Here is a 22,464-nt window from a genome sequence, read left to right as displayed (position 1 = left end):
CCAGCATCATTTTTTATATTGGATGAGTTATGAGGTTCTGGTTACTAGAGCTTAAGGCTCTTGTGGTAGTGTAGGGTGGAATTAGATGCTGAAGTGCTGGGGTTTTATCTGGAAGGTAGAGCTTGTGTGCTATTGAGAGCTGATTGAGTAGCAGTAGTTGAGGGTAACTCAAGCCAGTTGAGCTGCTTACGGGATGGACAGTGATGGGAACTAGGAGGCTTCAGGAGCAAACCCTATCTTGTAACAGGATTCCATTGTCTTTAGTTCTGTGTGACTGAGATTAGTTAAGATAGGGGAAGTATAGAGGAGGCTGGATAAGAGATGGGTCCTTACAATCATGGCATTGGTATTTTTAGTGATTAACTGTTTGTTCCTATAGAGGAGTCTTGAGTGTTTTTGCTTGCTTTCTTTATTGTGCTATGTGGATGTAGAATTTATAGACTTGTCAATTTCTACACCTAGTAGTTTGATGTCTGGTTGGAGTGATTTGAATCTTGTCTTTGGAGTTTATGGTAAAATCATTGTTTGGGGGGGTCTAGGACTGAATATTTTTTTTTTTTGGGATTAAGAATAAGTGATGTTGGTAAAACCATGTTTTGGCTACAGTAAAGTTAGCTTGGGTTGGGGTTTGTAGTTCATTTAGGGTGGGGCGGCAGTTATAATGGTGGCGTCATCAGCGTATTGCAAGACTGAGGCAGTGGGTAAGGCTGAAGAGAGATGGTTGGTAAATAGAGCAATGGGCTGAGGATGGATCCTTGTGGGACTCCTATGGATACTGGTAGGGGGGACAGCTGGTACTGGTAGTAGGAGAGACAGCTGGTATTGCCATAGAAATGCATTAACTATATTATGTCCTGTTTGGTATGTACCTCTCCAAACACTTACACCAACTGGAAAAACCACAGAAATACCTCGCAGAGAATCCCATGGCCTCCCAACACCTGTTTTATGCAGATGGGCTCAAATCACTCTACTCTATCATGCAGATTGCTCAGAGGTGATCTGCGTCTCTCCTACAAGGCAGTTTCGAAGCCTCCTCTACTTGAGATGCTCCATGTTTGTTAGTCTTAACTCCTCACACATTAGCTACTAGAAAGGGCTAAATCTAATGTGCCATAAACAACCTGCTGGAGAGACAGATTTGTCTCCCAGAGGCTGCCCTGTCCCCGGAATAGACTTCTCATACACGTGAGAGTACCTTGCTGACCCTCTTCAAGTGCAATCTTGACAAGTGGATGTGAAACCACAAATTTATCCCAGTGGTTTCACCTGTGTCCCTCATTGACAGGGGTGACAGGTGCTGGTTGAGGTGTGTTTTGGATAAATTCTTGGCTAGGCTTGTAAGGCCCTCGGGGGCATTAACCTAGTAACCTCCTATGATCCTAAGGGGTGTGTCTGCGAAGGACAGATGCAAGCACATAAATGAGTTGCTTGCCCTGATCAATATACTCTAATCCCTGAATAATTTCTGGTCCCCAGCACCTGCTGTTATTGCAGACAACAGTACAGTTATTGTAGATGGCAAGGGGGCAACCAGGTTGTCCCCCCTTGCAGGCTAGGCATATTGGCTTGGGATATAGTTTTGCAGCGCAATCTCACTCGGTAGGCATCCTACATTCCATCAGAGCAAAATGGTGTGGAAGACTAGGATAGACCTCACACAAACTATATCAAAGGGGATCTTCAAATATTTGATGTGTGGGGAGTTTGTTCAGAGAGGAGGCAGAGGTCTACTTAATGTGGCATGATTCTGCTCCTGGACTTGATGCAAGATGGCCTGGAAGAAAGATTTCTCTTTTTCCTTGAACAGGAATGTTTCTTTATGCTTTTGACTAATATCAAAGAGTACAGCTGAAGATTCAGCAGGAATCCCCAAAGATCTTTGTGGTGACTCCCTTCTGGCCTAGGCAACTGTGGTTCTCCCTTGTTTTGAAAATGGCCAAGGACAATCACTCACTCTGAGGATACTAGTGTATACTTGCACAAGACCGATGTGTTTGATGCACCCCAACACCAATCTACTGCAGCAGATTTTCCTGGATGACAGGGTCTTAATCCTTCTAGACAACACTCTGAGGATGTGCAGTGGGTACTAGGAGGTAAGAACTTGCTACTAGAAAAGTATATATTGGTAAATAGAAAAGGTTTTCTAGTTTGTGCCAACAACGCAACCTATTTGGGGCTAGTTCTCTGGTCTCACAGTATGTTACTATACCATGGCCTTTTTACTGTTCTGTCTAGGTCCAGCGACCATTTTAACATGTCTGTCAATGATCTTCCTCTTTTAATGCAGTCTCCTCTCCGAATGTTTGTGAAAGGGATTTTGCACAGGGTCCTCCAAGAAGACTGGTGGCCCCTTCTTGGGATCTTAATTTTGTGAGAAGCTACCCTTTGCTCCATTTGAACCATCTAGCCTGGCTGGCTTGAGGTTCTTAAGGGGAAATTTTTTTTTAACTGATTGATTGCTCTGCTCTGACTTGCAAGCTGTTGTGAAGTCAAATCCTACCTCATTTTCCACAGGTACAGGATTTCTTATGCCTAATTCCCCCTGTTCTTTCAGGAAAAGATGCGCCATACCTTGGATGTCCAGTTAACTTATTAGAATTTGTGATCCAACTTATTTCTTGTGAAGGTAAGATGGGACCATCAGTGTCAGACACTCAGAATGGTTGTCTAAGGCTATTTTGTTATACTCGCCAGCCAAAACAGAGATTTGACCCTGCCAAGGATTCTTTACCAGGGCCTTGACTTCATGTGTGGCTTTTTAGAAAAGTATTCTAGAAGCAGCAACTTGGTTTTCTGTACATGCTGTTACAAAGCACTGTAAGCTTGATTGGTCTTGGCAAAGCTTGATCTGGAACTAAAACTTCCTCCAGAGGCTCCTGGGCTTGTCTCCTTCCACCTCCCAAATGTAGTAAGCTAGGGTAATACACCCATATAGCCAAGGCTACTGCAGCAGTTATTCAGACATCTACTGGTATAGTTGTGCAAGTAAACATGAGTCTTTGGAGAAAGGCTGGTGTTTACAAAAAAATCCAGGCTGATTTGTCTGTAATCCGTAACTGCAATCACTAAGGCAGCATTGCTTTTTTATGACTGGGATCTGATGTCTTTCTCAACCCATGAATTTGGATCTGATCCTTGGATCCAGCTCTACCACATTCCGGACTTTGGATCCAACTCTCTAGCTCCTTCCTTTACACACAGTGCCTTAGTCCATCCCCATTACCTCAGATCTTGTTTGCTGCTATGGTGCATAGATGCAGGTTTTTTCTGAGGTATTGGTCGTTAATTGTAAGTTTACCTTTAAAAAAAAAACTGCTTCCCTCCCAATTTATCACTGATATTAGGTCTGCTCCTATTCATAGGAAGTTACAAGGCTAATGTCCCTTGGGCCCTTACAAGCCAAGTTAAGTTCTACCCTTATTTCCACGATCAGCACCTATCGTCCCTGTCAGAGAGGGACATGGGTGGAACCCCCAGGGTGAATTTACAGACACCCAGTGCATCTTTTTTTTTTTTTCTTAAATAGCTGGTATTTTGCTTACCTCTTAAGGTAATTGTTTTAGAATACCATTGTTGGTAACATATTTTTTTTTTTTCTCCTTGTTACATAAACATGTATACAGTGTGCGTGCATGTACACGTGCTCACGTGTGTAATATAATATAAAACATATTGTTTACATCTTTTCTCTTACTTGGTCTTTGTTGCATTGACCATGTTACCATGTCAGATAAACTGACACGCACTTGTGGGCATACGATTCCCAGTTTGGCTGAGAGTGCATTTGTATCTAGATGACTGGCCCCTAGACCATAAACTGTTCATTTTGCTCCGCCTTTTAACCCCAGGATCTTGGCTGATGTCTACTTTTTTTATATATATATATATATCTCCCTGCTTCTATATCTTCAGAGGCTCAACCCCCCCCCCCTCTAAAATGGTCCAGTTCACACCATTGGATCTGCAAGCTCCACGCTGAAGTCCCCCAGGACTTTGTCAGTCGTCCGTAAAACGCTGTGAAAATTTTTTTTGTATAGATCCTGCACATTGAACATCCCCTGGAGAAGGAAGTGATTAGAAGACTGAGTTCCTCTGCTGGAACTGGTTGGATACGGTTTGATCCAAATTTTTGTGTTTTGAGGGCGGCTCTGACTAGGGTGACTATGTATATGGAGAAGGGTCCCCAACATCTCCGGAGACATTTTACAGATCCTCTGACAGAAAGGTAGCTAGTCTTCCGAAAATAACTCTCTAGAAGAATTGGTATGTTTGTATGCTTTTGGTTCTGGCCCATCTACATCTTGGGTTAACCCCCCCCCCCCCCCCCACCTAGATGAACTCTGGTTTCTTTGGTGAGAAACTAAATAAATCTGAAAGACACTACATTTTTAGCGCTCCAAAAGATAGAACCCACTGCTGCAGAGGTGTCCTGGTCAATGCTGCTGTGTGGTGACTGCTACCAAGAAAGCTGGAACAAAGCTCTTCTGTCCATCTGCCAAGCATGGAGTCTCTAGTGTTGGACAGATTTGGGAAGCAGGTGTTTACCTTGGTGACAGTTGCCCTGAGATCTCTAAACTACTTGGCACACTTAACTCTGGTCAAATCTCTTTGAAGCCTAGTGATCAAATATATGGTTCTGAAAATCTCTGCTTTCAAAGACCCACGCAGTGATTCCTCTAGAGGCAGAGGAGGAAATTCTAATGGAAGACCTTACCCTTGAAACTAGGTCTGCAGAACCAGGGTTTTCGGGATTCTTTTCTGGATAGACCTTTCCAGCACTCCTGACTGCCTCTGGAGGCAGTCTGGGCACAATTGTCTTTCCTTCCACCCAGACTTCTGAGCAAATGTAACCCAAGATTCATGGGTGCTAAAAATATATACATAGGTTATTACATGCCATTCTTCCAGCTCCCTACCTATACTGGAAAAACTTCTGAGGTTCTAGCTAGTCAGAGGAAGGCAGCAGCTCAAGAAATCCAAAAGCTGCAAAAAGTCCTCTAAGAGGGGGTTTATGTCAGTGCAGCAAACTGGCAAAGCTGAATGGCACTGCATCGAAAATGCAGCATCTCAAAACTGTTCTATGGAGATCATATGGAATCGGGAAATTTGCAGTCTTCTCCAATGTAGTATGATCTGAGATGGTATATATAGTAAGTGGGTTGGGGGGGCACAGTGCCCCACAAAGGGGGGGGGTCGAGCTGCATTTTCAGTGGTGCCATTCAGTTATGTCATGGTTTGTTGAATTGCTGTAGACCCATCCAAGACCTCTCCAGACCAAATAAGATTTGGAACTTGCTCTTCCCTTTAGTGCCCAAAAAAGGAGATCTCTGACCAGTTTTGGATACAAGCAATTGAAAACAATATGTGAAGTCAAAGTTACGAGTAGTTATGGTGCAGTTCATCCTAATTTTTCTCAAGAATAATTGTGCTCTATATTAGTTTGCATTCTCAGGTCTGTATTTTGATGCAATAGATCTCAGACTCTTGCACTTCGGCTGGGGACCATTCATTGCCAATTCAGAGCCCTGCTCTTTGGACTCATCACAGCCCCCAAGGTGTTTTACCAAATGTATGGCATTGGTAGCCATTCATCTGAGACTATAGGGATTCAAAGGATTTCCATATCTGGACAAATGGCCCCTCTCCTCCCCCTCAAAGCATCTTCTCCTACATTCCTGGGACTATTTGCTCCAGATTTGCGAGTCATTGGGAATAACAAGCTATATTAAACCTAACACCAGTACACACACAAGTTCTTCAGGACACTTCTGGATCCAAAAAAGTAGCATCACTGCCACTACATTGTAATCCACCATCAGGAATCTGGTTAAATTGCTCATTTACCATCCATATCCTCTAGCAGGATCAGTCCTTCAAGCACTAGGTTCCAAGGCAGCAGCCATAGTATTACTCTGACACATTTCTTTATGCATATTCAGTGGACTGTAGCTGTGCAGTAGTCCATTCTTCATCAACCCTTGCCTTTTCCTGTCATGCGTATTCTGATTTGCAAACACATCTGGTGGATCCAATCGGGGGCCATCCATTTATGCCGACCTTTTGTTCCAACACCTCCAATGGGCACAGTGACCATGGATACCTCCCAACTGGGATGGGGGGCATTTCTTAGGAAGAATGGTCCAAGGCATGTAGGCCCCCCCCCCCCCAAAACCTCAATCTGCATATCATTGTTCTAGACAGGAGATCAGTCCTTGCATTGCATGCCTTTCAAGAGGCTCTTAGGACTATTGTAATTCAAATAGACCAATGTTTGGTGTGGTGCATCAACAAACCAGGAGAAACCAGATCCTCTCTTCTGCAGAATGCCCATGAGTGTGTGGGGAAAGGGTGGTCTCGTCAGACCACTTTCTAATTGCGATGCACCTTCCAGGGCTAATATGTTGGTGGGCAAACTAAGCAGATCCACCCTAATGCCCGAGTGGTCTCAGTCAGTGGTGGAAGTTGTCTTCAGTCATTGGGGCCAACCTTGCCGTGACCTCTTTGCCCCCCCCCCCCCAAGTGCAGCAGGTTCTTTGCTCTTATCCTCCATCAGGGGGAGTCTCAAAGATGCTCTAGTTCACATTTGGCCCTCCCAGTCATCTCCTGCTTATCCCTCTCTCCCCTGGATTCCAAATTTCTGTAGCAGAAAGTCTGCTGAAGAGCCCAGTCTTCCTTATTGCCTCTATCTGTCCACTACCTATATGGTTCCCTCTTTTTTTTTTTTTTTTTTTTTTTTTTTTTGTCTCATCTGTTATCCTCAAGGGATACTGGAGCCAAACCCAGATCTCCCCTTACACCCATCAGGGATCCAACATCCCAACCTACAGGCCCGCAAACTAACTGCATGGTTTCAGCTTCCAGCAATGACCGTTCAGGCTCTCTTCCCATGTACGTGCTATTTTTGGCTTAATGAGAAGAGTCCACTAATACTTTACAAGAATAGGTGGAAAAGATTTTCACTTTGGATAATGAGCTTAACCCTTCCTGCTCCAGTGTCTGCAGTACTTCAGTTTCTAGCAACCCTTTTCAAAAAACAAGCTAGCTTCTCTACCACTAGACTTCAATTAGCAGCTACTTTTAATTTTTGCCCCAAAATTATTCTTTGGCTTGGTCCAAATTATGGAAAGCATTCCTAGAGGGTATTGCTTTCTCTACTAAAGGACCCTTCACTCTCTTGTCATCTCATCATTAGTGCAACAAGCCCAAACACACAATCCTTCAGAACATTCGGCAAAAACTGATGTGCAATTCCTTTCACAGGAAAACTTCCTTTTTAGTAACAATTACTTTTGCAAGGAGAATATATGAACTCCAAGCGGTTTCCATTTTTTTCATAACAATAGGATTACTTTACTGGCAATCTCCTTTTTTTACCTAAAATTCTGAGAATGACGTTAATCCTATTCATTTACCCATTTTCTTCCCAAGTTTTTCAGAGAGAATGCATGCTTCATCTCTAACACAGGCAGTTATCTTCACAGGACAAAACAAATCAGAAAATCAGATCAGCTTTCTTTCATCAAAAATGCTGGGTAATCAGATTTCCAAGGTTACTTTAGCTAAGTGGATCATACATTGTATTTCTTCAAAACAAGTACCCTTGACAGGAAAATACAGCAGTCAGTTGTTGTTTGATGCAAAAATCCAAGTTTAATTCACACAAGCAGCTTCCAAGGTTTAAAATCAAAGCGCACAAAGGCACTGCTTTTATGTGCGTTGATTTTTAAAGCCTTTATGTGCTTTGATTTTAAACATTGGAAGCTGCTTGTGTGAATTCAACTTTGATTTTTGCATCAAAGAACAATTGACTACTGTATTTCCCTGTCAAAGGTACTTGTTTGGAGATTGTATTTCTTGTATCTACTCTCAACAAGGCATGACCTTACCCAGAACCCCCCCCCCCCCAAAAAAACAGGCTTGCTCATCTAGATCTGTGGCTGCTTCATCTGCCTTTTGGTCAGCCTCTAGTGATTTGCGCTGCAGCCACATGTTTCAATGCTCATACCTTTGTTGCTCATTACAAATTGGATACAATTTCTACAAATTAAGCTGCCTTTGGTTCTGTGGTACTCCAGAATATCTTTCCATGAGGGCCACCCAAGATCAACATAGCAGGGGACTCTGATGTCCTCTTCTGTCTCAGTGCATGGGACAGCCTTCAGTTATGCACGCACTCACCATAACTAGGCATCTGTGTTAGTTTTCCTTCTTTCTCATCCCCCAATCCACCCCCCCTTCCTTTTTTCTATAAAGACCTGTTGGAATGCATCCTGTTCAGCCCCTTCTGTGTCTGTTTTGTGGGTCTAATGGCAGCAAACATGGTCTGAGGTAATGGAAATGGACTATGGTAGTATGGGTAGATGGAGGAGCTCTAGAGTTAGATCCAAAGTCTGGAAATTGCAGCCAAGAGAACCCATGGGTTGAGGAGGAATGAAAATAGAAAACACTGATGTCTAGTTATGGTGAGTACATAAAAATTGGTGAGTACATAAAAAATTAAGTGTAACAATTGATGTGGGTACTGGTGAAATATTTCCCTTTGTTCTAACAGAATGTAACTAAATAAGCTGAAGAGTTGGTGGGGAAAACGGAATGTTGATATGGGTGGAAAGGTGGTAAGATTCTACTGTTTATGGCGATGGGTAAGATTCTACTGCTTTATGGCGACTGGTAAGATTCTACTGCTTATGGTGATGTGAAGCAACCCTCTAGATAGGAAAGTAATGTATCGCATGGATTTTTCAGACTTGGATTGTTCTAGAGTGCGCTCAAACTATTTGTGGACCCAAAACTGGTGCTAGTGAGACTGGTAGGAAATGGAGAAGAGCCTCATGAGCTTGACATTAACTTAAATGAAATCTATTAAATTAGGAGACTAATGGAAGCTGTAAGGTGCTGTACTTGATTAGGGCTACCTTCCCTTATCTACCTTTTTATTCAACTCCTGCAATTTTCAATCTTTTTTAGGTCTAATTTTTGTAATGTGAGATTGGGTAAGAGTCAGGCATTCAGTAACTGTTAATTTATCTTAGAAGGAATTACACCATGTCCAAGCAGTGTCTCATCTACAGTCTCCTCCCTCTTCTGTTACCAAACCATGTCTGTCAAGTCCAATTTATATTAAATTGTGTTACTTTTAACTTTGTCTAAGTTTCCTGGGCTGATACTGAAATGGGTCCTTTTGACTGTCTAGCCGGGTTTACAAATTTGGATAAATGGTCTAGTAGTGTTAGCAGCACTGCTTCTGCACATAGATCCAAGTGCAGAAGAATGCAACTAAAGCCATTAGGATGCTTTAAATCTGGCAGTTAGCACAGAGGACTTGACTCATCTGTTAACAAAAACAAGCAGATTCCTTTAGTCCGGGATACATGGTTAAACTCCTTTCAATTGCATTTGCCTACTGTGCAACTCTGATCAAGTCACTAACCCAACAGAGTTTTCGGATGACAGTTTGTGTTCATTGGGCTTACATGGTCAATAAGTGGATAAATTATAGGTAAGAATTAATTGACCTAGAGCATCATTCTCCCACTTTTCCAGGCACTGGATAACAATCTGGGGTTCTTTGTGCTGTTCTGGATGCCAGACTGGGACTGTACCATTACAGAAAAGGATTCAAAGATGAGTTAAAGGGGTTTTATGGTCCCAAACCATGAAGAGGCTAGTGCTCTGGGAACTTTTACGCTTAAAGAATCAAGAGGGAGGAGTTAAATGATAGTGATCATGAAAGAGGATTTGAAAGCTGGTTTGAAGGAAGAGCAGAGTCACCTGCAGGTGCTAAATGAGTGCAACAAAACTGATTAATGTACTCCTGCCATAGGTGGTATGAAGTTAGAGAAATTGGTGCATTCAAGAAGGTTTGACTAGTTAGAGTGGGACAGGTGCATGATGCCAGGTATATTGGAATCTAGTATTTGCTGCTCTTGCTGGCAGTAGTATGCATGTGTGGCTGGCACTTTGACGAAGTGCTTTGCCTGGTGATGCTAGTAAAATCACACAGTGAATAAGGAGGGAAATGATTACCTGATAGAAGTATGCATTACAGTTCATCTACAGGTCACGGTCACTTTTGAGGTTAAATTGCCTTCCAAATCTATTTTTGGAGAAGCTTTTAGCTTTAAGTATTTCAATCATGCAAAGATGATCTGTTGGTTCAGTGTCTGGTTTGTGGCAGTCTGTTTGCTCTGTTCATGTGGATTTTCACTGGTTTGCTGTGGCTTGCCTGTTAAGAGGCATGCCATAAAAGAAGTTGTGATCGTGGATTATCCTTAACAGGGTGTCAACCTACAGGACAAAACATGCATGTAGTTTACTACTTTCATGTACCACTTAATGCAAGGGTATGCGCCACCTCCCCCCCCCCCCCCCCTTACACTGAAGTGGACTGGGTTGGTAACCTACAAATGAGCGGTCCTACTTTTGGCCAAATACTGAACAGGATTGTTGTAAGTTTAAAAATACTGAATTTCTAGAGAAACGTTAATATTTTTATGTATTCGTGTTTAGGGACTGAAGTCTTAAGAGGGGACTGTCCTCTGATGCAACGAACTGTGCAAGAGGTTATAATTTTGCCACCTCTTTGCTATACTTTCTGTATCCTTGCAAACAGCATCTGGCCCCACATCACCAGCTCTCACCTGGAGTTTTGAGGGTTAGGTATCCAGGTCTGGGATGGCTATTACCCAGCTCTGCACCTTCCTAGTTTCCACATGGCTTTTAACTAGGGTATTTAACTGGAAAATGTGGTGTGACTAGGTATTTAAGTCTGAAGCATTTAGATGTGAAATGGGAAGGGTCTGTCCTGTCCCTCTGTGTTTAGTAGCAGTAAAAGAAAAAACGAATTTTCTTTAACAGCTGTACTTATGTAATGCTTTGTCTCATTTTTTAGGTTGTGAAAAAGGAGCGAGTTTCCCCCTTTAGGCAGCTTACTGGCAAGTTGTATCTCATAGACCTTGCTGGCTCCGAGGATAACCGGAGGACTGGGAATCAGGGTATCCGGCTAAAAGAGAGTGGAGCTATCAATTCATCCCTCTTTGTATTGAGCAAGGTCGTAGATGCCCTTAATCAAGGCTTGCCCAGAATCCCATACAGAGACAGCAAACTCACCAGATTACTACAGGTAAGCATTTTAACTATTCCTTTGAACACTGACTTTTTATATTTTGATAGCTTGGACCTGCTGGGATGTTTGTGTTACCCTGCTGCAGTCATCGCACTTGGGTTATCCTGCCATCAGGCGGTCCCGCAGTCGGCCTGAGTTCCAAAGTCTTGGTCCGGCGTCTGTTGCTGTCGCTTCTTCCCTGACGTCAGTGCGCCAGGGGTATAAAAGACGCCATTTTCTTCAGTCTTTCTTGCCGCGCAGTGCCCGAAGCAGAAGCAGTTCGCAAGTGCCGGTCGGCCGACACCTGAGATTTTCGAATCTAATTTCAGTCTGAAGTCTTCAATAAAGCTAAGTACCCCGTTGGGGAACCTTTTCTTGCCTCAATCCGAAGTCATAAAAAGTTAACAATTGCATTTCTTGTGGGAAGCAAATACCTCATAAGGACTTCCATTCTTATTGTATTCCTTGCCTAGGCCCAGACCACGACGTCACAGGTTGTCAGTTTTGTGCTAGATTTAATAAACGAACTATCAAACGCCGTTTTGACTTTGCACAACATTACTTTGGTAGGAAATTTAATTATCATGCCATCGGAGCAGCAGACGACCGGCATGCATAAAAAACGCAAGGATAAGGACAGGCAGCCTAGGAACAAGCCAGACTCCGAGGCCTCTGCTGGGCCTGTCGCCGGTTCTCCTGTTTTCAGTGAGGTGCCTACGCAGCCCCTGACTACCGCAGAATTGGAACCCCAGACAGCTTCGGATTCTCAAGCGGAGTGTACTAGGCCGTCACAGCCATCTTCATTAGGCCCTTCTGACACCGGAGCAGAAGGAGATCTCGGTGCAGTAGAAACACCTTCGGTTGCAGAAGGTGTCTTCAGACCGACTACACTCATCATTAAATCTTATGCTAAGCTTAAAACTCCATTAAAACCAAAAAAGACTGTACATCAGTCTCCAGTTCAAGGCCCCATGCCTAAGAAACATGCTTAAGATGGCTGAAGATTTGATTGCCCTAATTAGGGGTTCCCATCCCCCTCCAGATAAAAGACCAAGACAAGAGGAGGATTATGCTTCCTCTGACCAGGTTTCAATTTCCTCAGATTCTTCTGAGGTACAGGATTACGCTTTTCTCCCTTATGAAGACTCTGATGCTGAAGACTCTATTCCCTCAGCATCTCCCCCTGAAGACTACTCCTTTGGGGAAACTTTACATTCCATGAGGGAACATTTCCACTGGGAAGGCCAGGACTACTCTGATAATAAGAAAAGGCTCAGAGTTCCTTTTACTACCCCACACACCACTTGCTATCCCTCCAGTTTTAGACATTGTGGATGACGTTTACTTTGAGTCTAATCTAAATCCAGACTCTCTACCTCCTGCTCTAGCCAAACCAGACAGATAGAGTGCCTGCCTCACACAAGTTCCTTTATAAAAGCCCTGTGGCTGACCCAGAAACAATTTCCCAGGGTCCCAAAGGGGCTAAAGCTTCTATGGCTAAAAATCCTGTGCCCTCTGAAAGGGATTCCAGAGCCCTAGATAGAATGGGAAAGAAGATATACACCTCTGCTACTCTGGCTATGAGAGCATTAAATTGTCAGTTTCACATGCTGAAATATCAGAAATTCCTAATGTCTCAATTAAAACAAAAAAATGAGCACTCATTCTGAACAGTCTGAATTCAAGGAAATGCAGGATCTGTTGCATGCAGCTGAACAGGTGGACAGACATGCTTTACAATGTGGATTTGATTCATTGGAAGCTTCCTGTAGAGCAGCTGTTACTGGGTCTGTCATACATAGACATGCTTGGTTAAAAGAACAAACCCTACCTGATCATGTTAAAGCAAAATTATTGGATGCGCCTTTACAGCAGGATGTATTTGGTGTCAAAGCAGAAGAGGTTTTAAAGAAAATGGAGGATAAGGCAAAGTCTATGCAGACGGTCAAAGATTTTTTACAGGTACAACCCCCTTGTTTCAGCAGAAATTGGCCAACAAAAAACTGGTCCTTTCCAGCTTCTGACAGATCGCAGAGGGGCAAATACAGACGTCCAAGGGGCAGAGGTCAGTCACAAGGCCCTTACAAACCTCGTCAATGGGGTACTGCTACCCCGAAAGGAGGAGAAGACAGGCCCCAAGCTAGCAGAAGACAAACACAATGACTCAATCCACCAAGCAAATCTCTCTTGGCAGCTCCCTTGGGAGGAAAATTAGCACTTTTTGCAGACAACTGGCACATCATCACAAAAGACAAATGGGTCCTAAACATTGTCTCACAAGGTTACAGATTCCACTTTCATACCTTGCCAAGGATAAAAGGAATGCCAAACCTGCCACCAAATCAATGGGCAGAGGCACAAAAATAAATTTACAGCTTTCATGGACATGAGCCATTCAACAGGTACCTACACAGGAGCAAGGACAAGGATTTTGCTCAAAGACTTTCTAGTCCCAAGAAAGGACAAAGAATGGAGACCCATTCTGGATCTTTCAGTTCTGAACACTTATCTGCAAGTACCACAATTCAAGATGCTAACACTACAGCAGCTTCTTCCCATGCTGGGCAAGAATGCTTGGCTAGTAACGTTGGACCTCAAGGAGGCATACCTGCATGTCCCTATCAGACAAAATTGCAGAAGATACCTCTGCTTCATTGCAAGTTCAACCCATTATCAATTCTCTGCACTGCCCTTTGGCTTATCTACTGTGCCCAGGGTCTTCACAAAATGTCTGGCACCAGTAATTGCATACTGCAGACAAAGAGGAATTCAAATATACCCATACCTGGACGACTGCCTTATTCAAGCAGAAAGCAAGGACATTCTTTTAAAGCATCTGGCATTTGTCAAACCCCTTCTAAGTTGCCTAGGGTACACAAACGAAAAATCAAAATTGGTTCCCTCACAAAACATAATATTCCTGGGTGCCAGCTTGAATAAACCAGCCCAGATGGCTTATCTCAAGCCAGACAAGCAACCACAGCTGACTCAATACTTCAAAATAATGGCAACAAAGACCCAACTCCCTGCAAGAAAAATTCTGCAGGCCTTGGGATTCATGGCATCTTGCATACTACTAATACCATTTTCAAAACTGCATATGAGGAAATTACAATGGTACCTGAAAACCGTATGGACTCTGCACAGCCACAGCTTGGAAACAATGATACCACTCATTCCCTGCCTTCAACAGGAGTTTCTGTGGTGGGCACAGGCATGTCACCTCAACAAGGGTCAACCTTTCACCTTGCCCACAGCCAGGCAAACTGATAACAGATGCATCGGACTATGCCTGGGTAGCACACATGGCAGGACAGTGAATTCAGGGCAAATGGACTACAGATCAAAGGCATCTGCATATCAATCAAAAAAATGCTAGCAGTACAGAATGCCCTAACAGCTTTCAAGGACCTCTTGCACCCAGGACAACTAATAGACTGACAATACCACAGTAATGTGGTACATAAACAAGCAAGGGGGCACACATTCCTACCCTCTATGCAGGCAAGCAATGACCTTGTGGAACACAGCACTGTCTTACCAAGTTCAACTACAAGCACAATTCCTGCCATGAAAGAAAAACACATTGGCAGACGACCTAAGCATAAACATCATGGATCCCCATGAGTGGAAACTAGATCCACAAGTATTTGCAATGATAATCGAAAATGGGGACGCCCAGACGTAGATCTGTTTGCCAACCCCCAAAACTACCAACTTCAAAAATTTTGCACAAGGACATTCCACCCACAAGCTTGGAAAGTGGACGCCCTCTCATTCAGTTGGAAAACAGTGTATGCCTTTCCTCCACTGCCTCTTCTAGCAAAGGTACTGCTGAAAGTCAGATTAGAGGCCACAAATGATGCTCATTGCACCAGACTGGCCACGCCAGCACTGGTATCCAATTCTAAGGAACATGGCCCACGGCCCACCATGGATTTTACCACAAATTCCTCACCTGCTCACCCAGCGAGACAATCTGATTCTACACAGCCAGCTCAAGACTTTATAAAACTTTCAGCTTGTACCTACTCAGCACAGACTCCACGTGGGCCAGCAGAGTAATCCAGGCTGCAGAGAGCTGAATAAGCGACTTTTCTTGATACTAAGTATATTTTTTGTTGCTTTCCACATCTGAATACCTAGCAACTGTATTTCGCCTGCCTTTCTGTTACGTTGAAGCTGTTTTTACTGCATTTAACTTAATATTGCACTTGGAATCCTTGTTTGTTACTATTTGACTGTATTTGTAGCAAATTCTTCTGTGTAAGCTAGTAGCTGATTCATAGCATTTATAAGTGTTTGCTGTACCTGTTTCTGCCTGTTTTGTGAAAAAAAAAAAAAAAAGAAAAAAAATATCTCTTGTTTTTCCTGCTTTACTAGTTTAGTCCAGTTTCAGAGTTGCTGATTCCTGGGCTTTGGTTGTAGTTCCTGTGTACTGTTTCCTTGCCTTATTTGGGGAAGGAAGCTACCTTGCTTTCCTGCTTTACTAGTTTAGTCCAGTTTCAGAGTTGCTGATTCCTGGGCTTTGGTTGTAGTTCCTGTGTACTGTTTCCTTGCCTTATTGGGGAAGGAAGCTACCTTGCTTACCAGTGGGAGTGGAAGCATTGAGCTGCCTTTGTCCAGTTTTGTGAGGTTTCAGCCAGTACCTAGTAGTTTATGGGCCGTTTTGGGCCAGTTTCTAGCTTTTCCCACCCCCCTGGTATAAAACTTCCAGCTTCTACCTACTCAGCACAGACTCCGTGGGCCAGCAGAGTAATCCAGGCTGCAGAGAGCTGAATAAGCGACTTTTCTTGATACTAAGTATATTTTTTGTTGCTTTCCACATCTGAATACCTAGCAACTGTATTTTTCTGTTACGTTGAAGCTGTTTTTACTGCATTTAACTTAATATTGCACTTGGAATCCTTGTTTGTTACTATTTGACTGTATTTGTAGCAAATTCTTCTGTATGGCTGTAGTAGCTGATTCATAGCATTTATAAGTGTTTGCTGTACCTGTTTCTGCCTGTTTTAGAAAAAAAAAAAAAAAAAAAATATCTCTTGTTTTTCCTGCTTTACTAGTTTAGTCCAGTTTCAGAGTTGCTGATTCCTGGGCTTTGGTTAGTTCCTGTGTACTGTTTCCTTGCCTTATTTGGGGGAAGGAAGCTACCTTGCTTTCCTGCTTTACTAGTTTAGTCCAGTTTCAGAGTTGCTGATTCCTGGGCTTTGGTTGTAGTTCCTGTGTACTGTTTCCTTGCCTTATTTGGGGAAGGAAGCTACCTTGCTTACCAGTGGGAGTGGATTGAGCTGCCTTTGTCCAGTTTTGTGAGGTTTCAGCCAGTAACTAGTAGTTTATTGGTCGTTTTGGGCCAGTTTCTAGCTTTTCCAGCCCCTGGTATAAAACTTTCAGCTTGTACCTACTCAGCACAGACTCACGTGGGCCAGCAGAGTAATCCAGGCTGCAGAGAGCTGAATAAGACTTTTCTTGATACTAAGTATATTTTTGTTGCTTTCCATCTGAATACCTAGCAACTGTATTTGCCTTTCTGTTACGTTGAAGCTGTTTTTACTGCATTTAACTTAATATTGCACTTGGAATCCTTGTTTGTTACTATTTGACTGTATTTGTAGCAAATTCTTCTGTGTAAGCTGTAGTAGCTGATTCATAGCATTTATAAGTGTTTGCTGTACCTGTTTCTGCATGTTTTGTGAAAAAAAAGAAAAAATATCTCTTGTTTTTCCTGCTTTACTAGTTTAGTCCAGTTTCAGAGTTGCTGATTCCTGGGCTTTGGTTGTAGTTCCTGTGTACTGTTTCCTTGCCTTATTTTGGGGAAGGAAGCTACCTTGCTTTCCTGCTTTACTAGTTTAGTCCAGTTTCAGAGTTGCTGATTCCTGGGCTTTGGTTGTAGTTCCTGTGTACTGTTTCCTTGCCTTATTTGGGGAAGGAAGCTACCTTGCTTACCAGTGGGAGTGGGAAGCATTGAGCTGCCTTTGTCCAGTTTTGTGAGGTTTCAGCCAGTAACTAGTAGTTTATTGGTCGTTTGGGCCAGTTTCTAGCTGTTTCCAGCCCCCTGCTATAAAACTTTCAGCTTGTACCTACTCAGCACAGACTCCACGTGGGCCAGCAGAGTAATCCAGGCTGCAGAGAGCTGAATAAGCGACTTTTCTTGATACTAAGTATATTTTTGTTGCTTTCCACATCTGAATACCTAGCAACTGTATTTCGCCTGCCTTTCTGTTACGTTGAAGCTGTTTTACTGCATTTAACTTAATATTGCACTTGGAATCCTTGTTTGTTACTATTTGACTGTATTTGTAGCAAATTCTTCTGTGTAAGCTGTAGTAGCTGATTCATAGCATTTATAAGTGTTTGCTGTACCTGTTTCTGCCTGTTTTGTGAAAAAAAAGAAAAAAGAAAAATATCTCTTGTTTTTCCTGCTTTACTAGTTTAGTCCAGTTTCAGAGTTGCTGATTCCTGGGCTTTGGTTGTAGTTCCTGTGTACTGTTTCCTTGCCTTATTTGGGGAAGGGAAGCTACCTTTTCCTGCTTTACTAGTTTAGTCCAGTTTCAGAGTTGCTGATTCCTGGGCTTTGGTTGTAGTTCCTGTGTACTGTTTCCTTGCCTTATTTGGGGAAGGGAAGCTACCTTGCTTACCAGTGGGAGTGGGAAGCATTGAGCTGCCTTTTGTCCAGTTTTGTGAGGTTTCAGCCAGTAACTAGTAGTTTATTGGGCGCTTTGGGCCAGTTTCTAGCTTTTCCAGCCCCTGGTATAAACGCCTAGCGAGCTGCCACTGTTGCACATTAGGGCAGTGCCGGTTAAGCAGGTTTAAACTATTCGGGCTACCTAAAGTCCACTCTTCAAATTTTCCCTTAAAACTACCTTCCTCGAACTATACTACTGATCAAATCAGCGTATCCTATAACTAAAAGATCAACTCTACTTGACTCCAAGTAGACTATTCTCTATCTATTAAACCTAGCACTTGCTCCTACAGTACTTATTACCTTGATACGGCACTCTTGTCATAGATAGTACCCCAAAAGGCAACCCCATTTCTCGGTCACCCACGTCCCCGGAATCTTTTTTAAAGTTTTGTCTACCCTTCTAGCATGTCGGGATCAGTTGCTAGTGTCCTCTCCTGCTCAGCTGGTGAACCTGGGAATATTGAGGCAATGTTTCAATTGCCTCATGTACACAGACAACCCTCTCCTCCTCCCACAAAACACAAATACATGCGAGATGCAACTATACGGCCAAACTGGAGGCTGAGCTCTCTCAACATAGGACTGGCAAGACCAGTCAGGAGGAGAAGGTTACCACACACACTATAGACCCAGTCTCACATAGTACCATTACAACCTCAAATCATACACATAAACACACAAAGACATACTGGAGGCTCTGATCAAAAATCTACCAAAACAGCAGAGGCCACCAAAGCAGACACCCAAACAACCACCACCTCAGAACACAACACCCACACATAGACCTCACAGTCAGAGTGTCAAACAGTCACAGCCCTTAAGGCCAAACACAATGCCAGACACACTGGTCATTGGTGACTCTCCAGTCAGACACACTGATGTCCCACTCACCAGACTGAGTAAGGAGAAGGTCACAGTAAGCTGCCTGTGGGCGCTAGAATCCGCCACATAACGCAAGCACTCAGGTCTCTCAACAGCAGGTACAAATATGACTCAGTCATTGTCCACGCTGGTGTAAGCGACCTGAGACGCACCTCCTGGACTACATGAAAAGAGACATTGAGGAGCTCTCTGATTATGTAGCCCAGGCAGGTATGACCCTGACCTTGAGCAGTATCCTACCTTCACCAAGAATGATGCCACAATACAGAGATAAGATGATCAGCTTTAACAATTGGCTTAAACACTGGTGTCATTCAAGGGGATCCAGTATCTGTCTGCCTGGGATGACATGCTGGACAAGCCACGCTGCTTAAGGGCGCCATGCTTGCACCTGTCACCCTGGGATTCCGGATATTGGCAAGGCTCTTGCCACCCCATAGTGCCTTTTTAGGCAAGGCTCAAATTCTAAACCTACCACCCTAGAACACAAAAAAGGCAAAAAAACTAAGGGTAATGCTGCTCAATGCCAGAAGTCTAAATCTCAAAATGCACGCACTCGAGGCCCTTCTCAGTATGGAGAACATCGATGTCTGTGCTGTGACAGAAACCTGGTTCAAGGCTCCTGAGAGCACCCCAGCGCTATCAGGTTTTACCTCATATCATGTGTTCCGCCCCAAAATCCGGACAATACCAAGAAAGGAGGGTATCCATATTCATCAAGGACACCCACACCTCAAGACTGGTGGCAACGCACGATGCATCGGAGACCATCCAGGTGCAATTAACCATAGGCAAGACTGCTCTGCAAATTGTAGCATGTTACAGGCCACCCTCACAAACTCAGGAAACTCACATGGCCTTCCTGAAAACACTAGGGAGGATAAATGTATCACCAAACACCATCATACTAGGTGACTTCAATTACCCTAATATAGACTGGGAACACTACTCAAGCCCAAACACCCTAGCCCAAAAGTTCCTGGAATTCATAAACTCAAATGCCATGGAACAACTAGTCACCATCCCCACAAGAGGAGATAACATACTTGATCTCATCATCACGAACATGGGAGCACAATGTTCAACACCGGAAGTACGGCGCGCACTGGTGAGATTAGACCACAAGCTAATCTCGCTGGAGGTCGTCATGCCACCTGCACCTGAAAGAAAAAAGACCACAGTAAAGAACTTCAAAGCCAACTTCACACTTCTAAAGACTAGTGTGGTCTCCTTTCAGGCCCCCGAGCCGGGAAAACAATACTCAAGCTGAATCACTTACAAACGCTTTCTACCAGCACCTGCAGGACTGCATGGATAAGGCAATCCCAAGCAAAACAAAGACTCTTTGTACCAAAGGCACAGTCTGGTGGACTCCAGCCATAAACAAACTCTACAACAAAAGGAGGAAGCTACTACAAGATAGAGCAAAATCCTTAAAAGGTAAGACACCCTTGATCACTATAAGTAAAAAACTAAGAGCTCATAAAATCATCCAAAGCAAATTTCGGAGAAAAATAGCTAAAGACTCAAAAGACAATCATAAGGCCTTCTTTAGCTATGTTAGAAACCTAGGAGGAAACTCCCAGATATGCTCAGAACTAGTTCAAAATGATGTGAAGATTACTGATCCTACAGACATTGCCAACATACTGGCTGACAGGTTCAGTGCAAACTTCTCCCTCCCCCAAAAGGAGATATCTATACCAAATGAGTGCAGCCCCCAAACATCTCCAGCGCCCAAGTGAGAACTGCTCTCCAAAGCAAAAACACAGCATCCATGGGACCCGATGGTGTCCCCGGCTGTGTGCTCCACGAACTCAATGAGGAATTAAACCCACAGCTAGGACAGCTGTTTAATCAAAGTCTTACCTCTGGATACCCAGGGAGTGGCGCACTGCAACTGTGGTCCCACTTCACAAAGGCGGTGCCTCCACAGACCCTGGAAATTACCGCCCATTAGCTTGACAAGCCTTATCTGCAAAGCCATGGAGAGGATCATAATGGACCTCATAAATAAAGACATAGGGAATTTGCAGACTTTGGATCCAACCCAGTTTGGCTTTGTCAAAGGCAGATCATGCCTTTTAAACTTGGTTGACTTTTTGAAACAGTCACCAAAGCCATTGATGAGGAAAGGCAGTCCATACAGCCTACCTCGATCTGGCTAAGGCCGATACAATACCCCACTCGGGTATCATTGAAAAACTCATCAGCTTAAATGTTAACCCATACATCACAAGATGGGTTGCAAACTGGCTGAGTGACAGAACCCACAGGGTCAGAGTTGCTGGCGCCATGTCAGACTCAAAGCCTGTCACAAGTGGTGTCCCACAGGGCTCAGTCCTGGGCCCACTCTTGTTTGGCATCTACTTTTCAGTACAAGCAAACACAGGAGGGTTATGGCTGACAAAGTTTGCAGATGACTGCAAACTGGGCGCCATAGTAGAAAACACATCTGACACAGATATCCTTCAGAAGGGTCTCACAGAACGGGAGAACTGGTGCCAGAGCCACGGCCTAAAGTTAAATGCCAAAAATGCATAGTCATACCCTTCGGGAAAACAAGGTTACCCCTAGCTACCAAATAGGTGGCAATCCACTGAGCACAGAAGAAGTTATCAGGGACCTGGGGACCCAGGTTGATAGTAGTCTGTCATTCGACACCCATGTAGCTAAAGTAGTTAGGAAGTCCTTCTACATTGCCCACCTTATCATGAAGGATTCTCATCTAGATCAAGGGAGGTCATAGTCTCCCTTTACTCATCACTCATCAGACCAATGATTGAGTACAATGCCCCATCGGAATGTATCTGACCCGACACTTGCAGCAGCTGGAGAGGCCACAAAGTTCCTCACCAAAAGGATAAAGGGTCTCAAAATCTGTCCTATGCTGCCCGACTGAAAGAACTCCAGCTCTATTCAGTCGCCGCTTGCTCAGAGGTGACCTTTGCCTAACATACAAGGCCATGTCAAACCCAGATTTGATGAATATGCTTCACCTCAAAAATCTAAATCCATCAGAGCCACAGGCCACAAGGCGGAGACTTAAACCTCGACACGGCTATTAATAGGCGTGCTGGAGGATAGATTCATCACCCAAAGACTCCCTATGCTGTGGAACAAAATCCCGGTACATGTGAGGCAGAGCACCTCGCTGGCCTTGTTCAAGAGAAATCTTGACCAATGGATGGGAGATCGCAGATATACCCCAGGAATTACCTCAGTGTCACTGCTCGACAGAGGCACAGCAAAATAATGGGTATAGTTCCCCATACTAAAGGGGTGGCGTAAGCCACAAAACAATGGGCTAGGCTTATAAATGCCCTCGGGCAGATAGCCTAGTATGAACCTATGAACCTATGAAACCTGGCTGCATGGCAAATTACCTAAACAACCAGCCAACACCTCTATCCAAAGCTGTTATGGATGTCATTCTGGAGGCCAGGAGGCCCAGCACCAGGAAATCCTATTCAGACAAATGGAAAGATTTTGCGCCTGGAACCAGGCTAAAGGCCAAAATCCCCTTGATCCAAACATTCCTCAGATTCTACAATATTTAACTGAGATGTTGCTCAAAGGCCTTTCCTTTTCATCTATTAAGATCCACGCCTCAGCAATTTCAGCTCATTACAACACTGATCCTCCTTTATTTTCACATTCACTCCTAAGACAGTACCTCAGAGGGGCTAAGAACATAAGACCACCCAGGAGAGCACCAACACCTACTTGGGATCTCAACTTTGTTCTGGAAAAGCTTACACTGCCGCCCTTTGATCCAGCTTTTTCA

At 43.8% G+C, this 22,464-nt stretch overlaps 1 protein-coding gene across 1 annotated transcript in view; it reads left to right on the top strand.

The window, feature by feature from the left end:
• Positions 1-22,464, top strand: part of KIF22 (kinesin family member 22) — a 638,755-nt gene that overhangs the window by 95,883 nt on the left and 520,408 nt on the right. The window contains exon 6 of the mRNA XM_044086339.1: positions 10,898-11,128. Coding sequence (XP_043942274.1) covers positions 10,898-11,128 — 231 coding nt within the window. The remainder of the gene's footprint in view (positions 1-10,897; positions 11,129-22,464) is intronic.

Source organism: Protopterus annectens, chromosome 10.part0, assembly GCF_019279795.1.
Source record: "Protopterus annectens isolate FY-2018-M chromosome 10.part0, PAN1.0, whole genome shotgun sequence".
Classification (NCBI taxonomy): domain Eukaryota; kingdom Metazoa; phylum Chordata; order Ceratodontiformes; family Protopteridae; genus Protopterus; species Protopterus annectens.
Note: the sequence above shows the minus strand (reverse complement) of the source record. Positions and strands in the feature narration are given on the sequence as shown.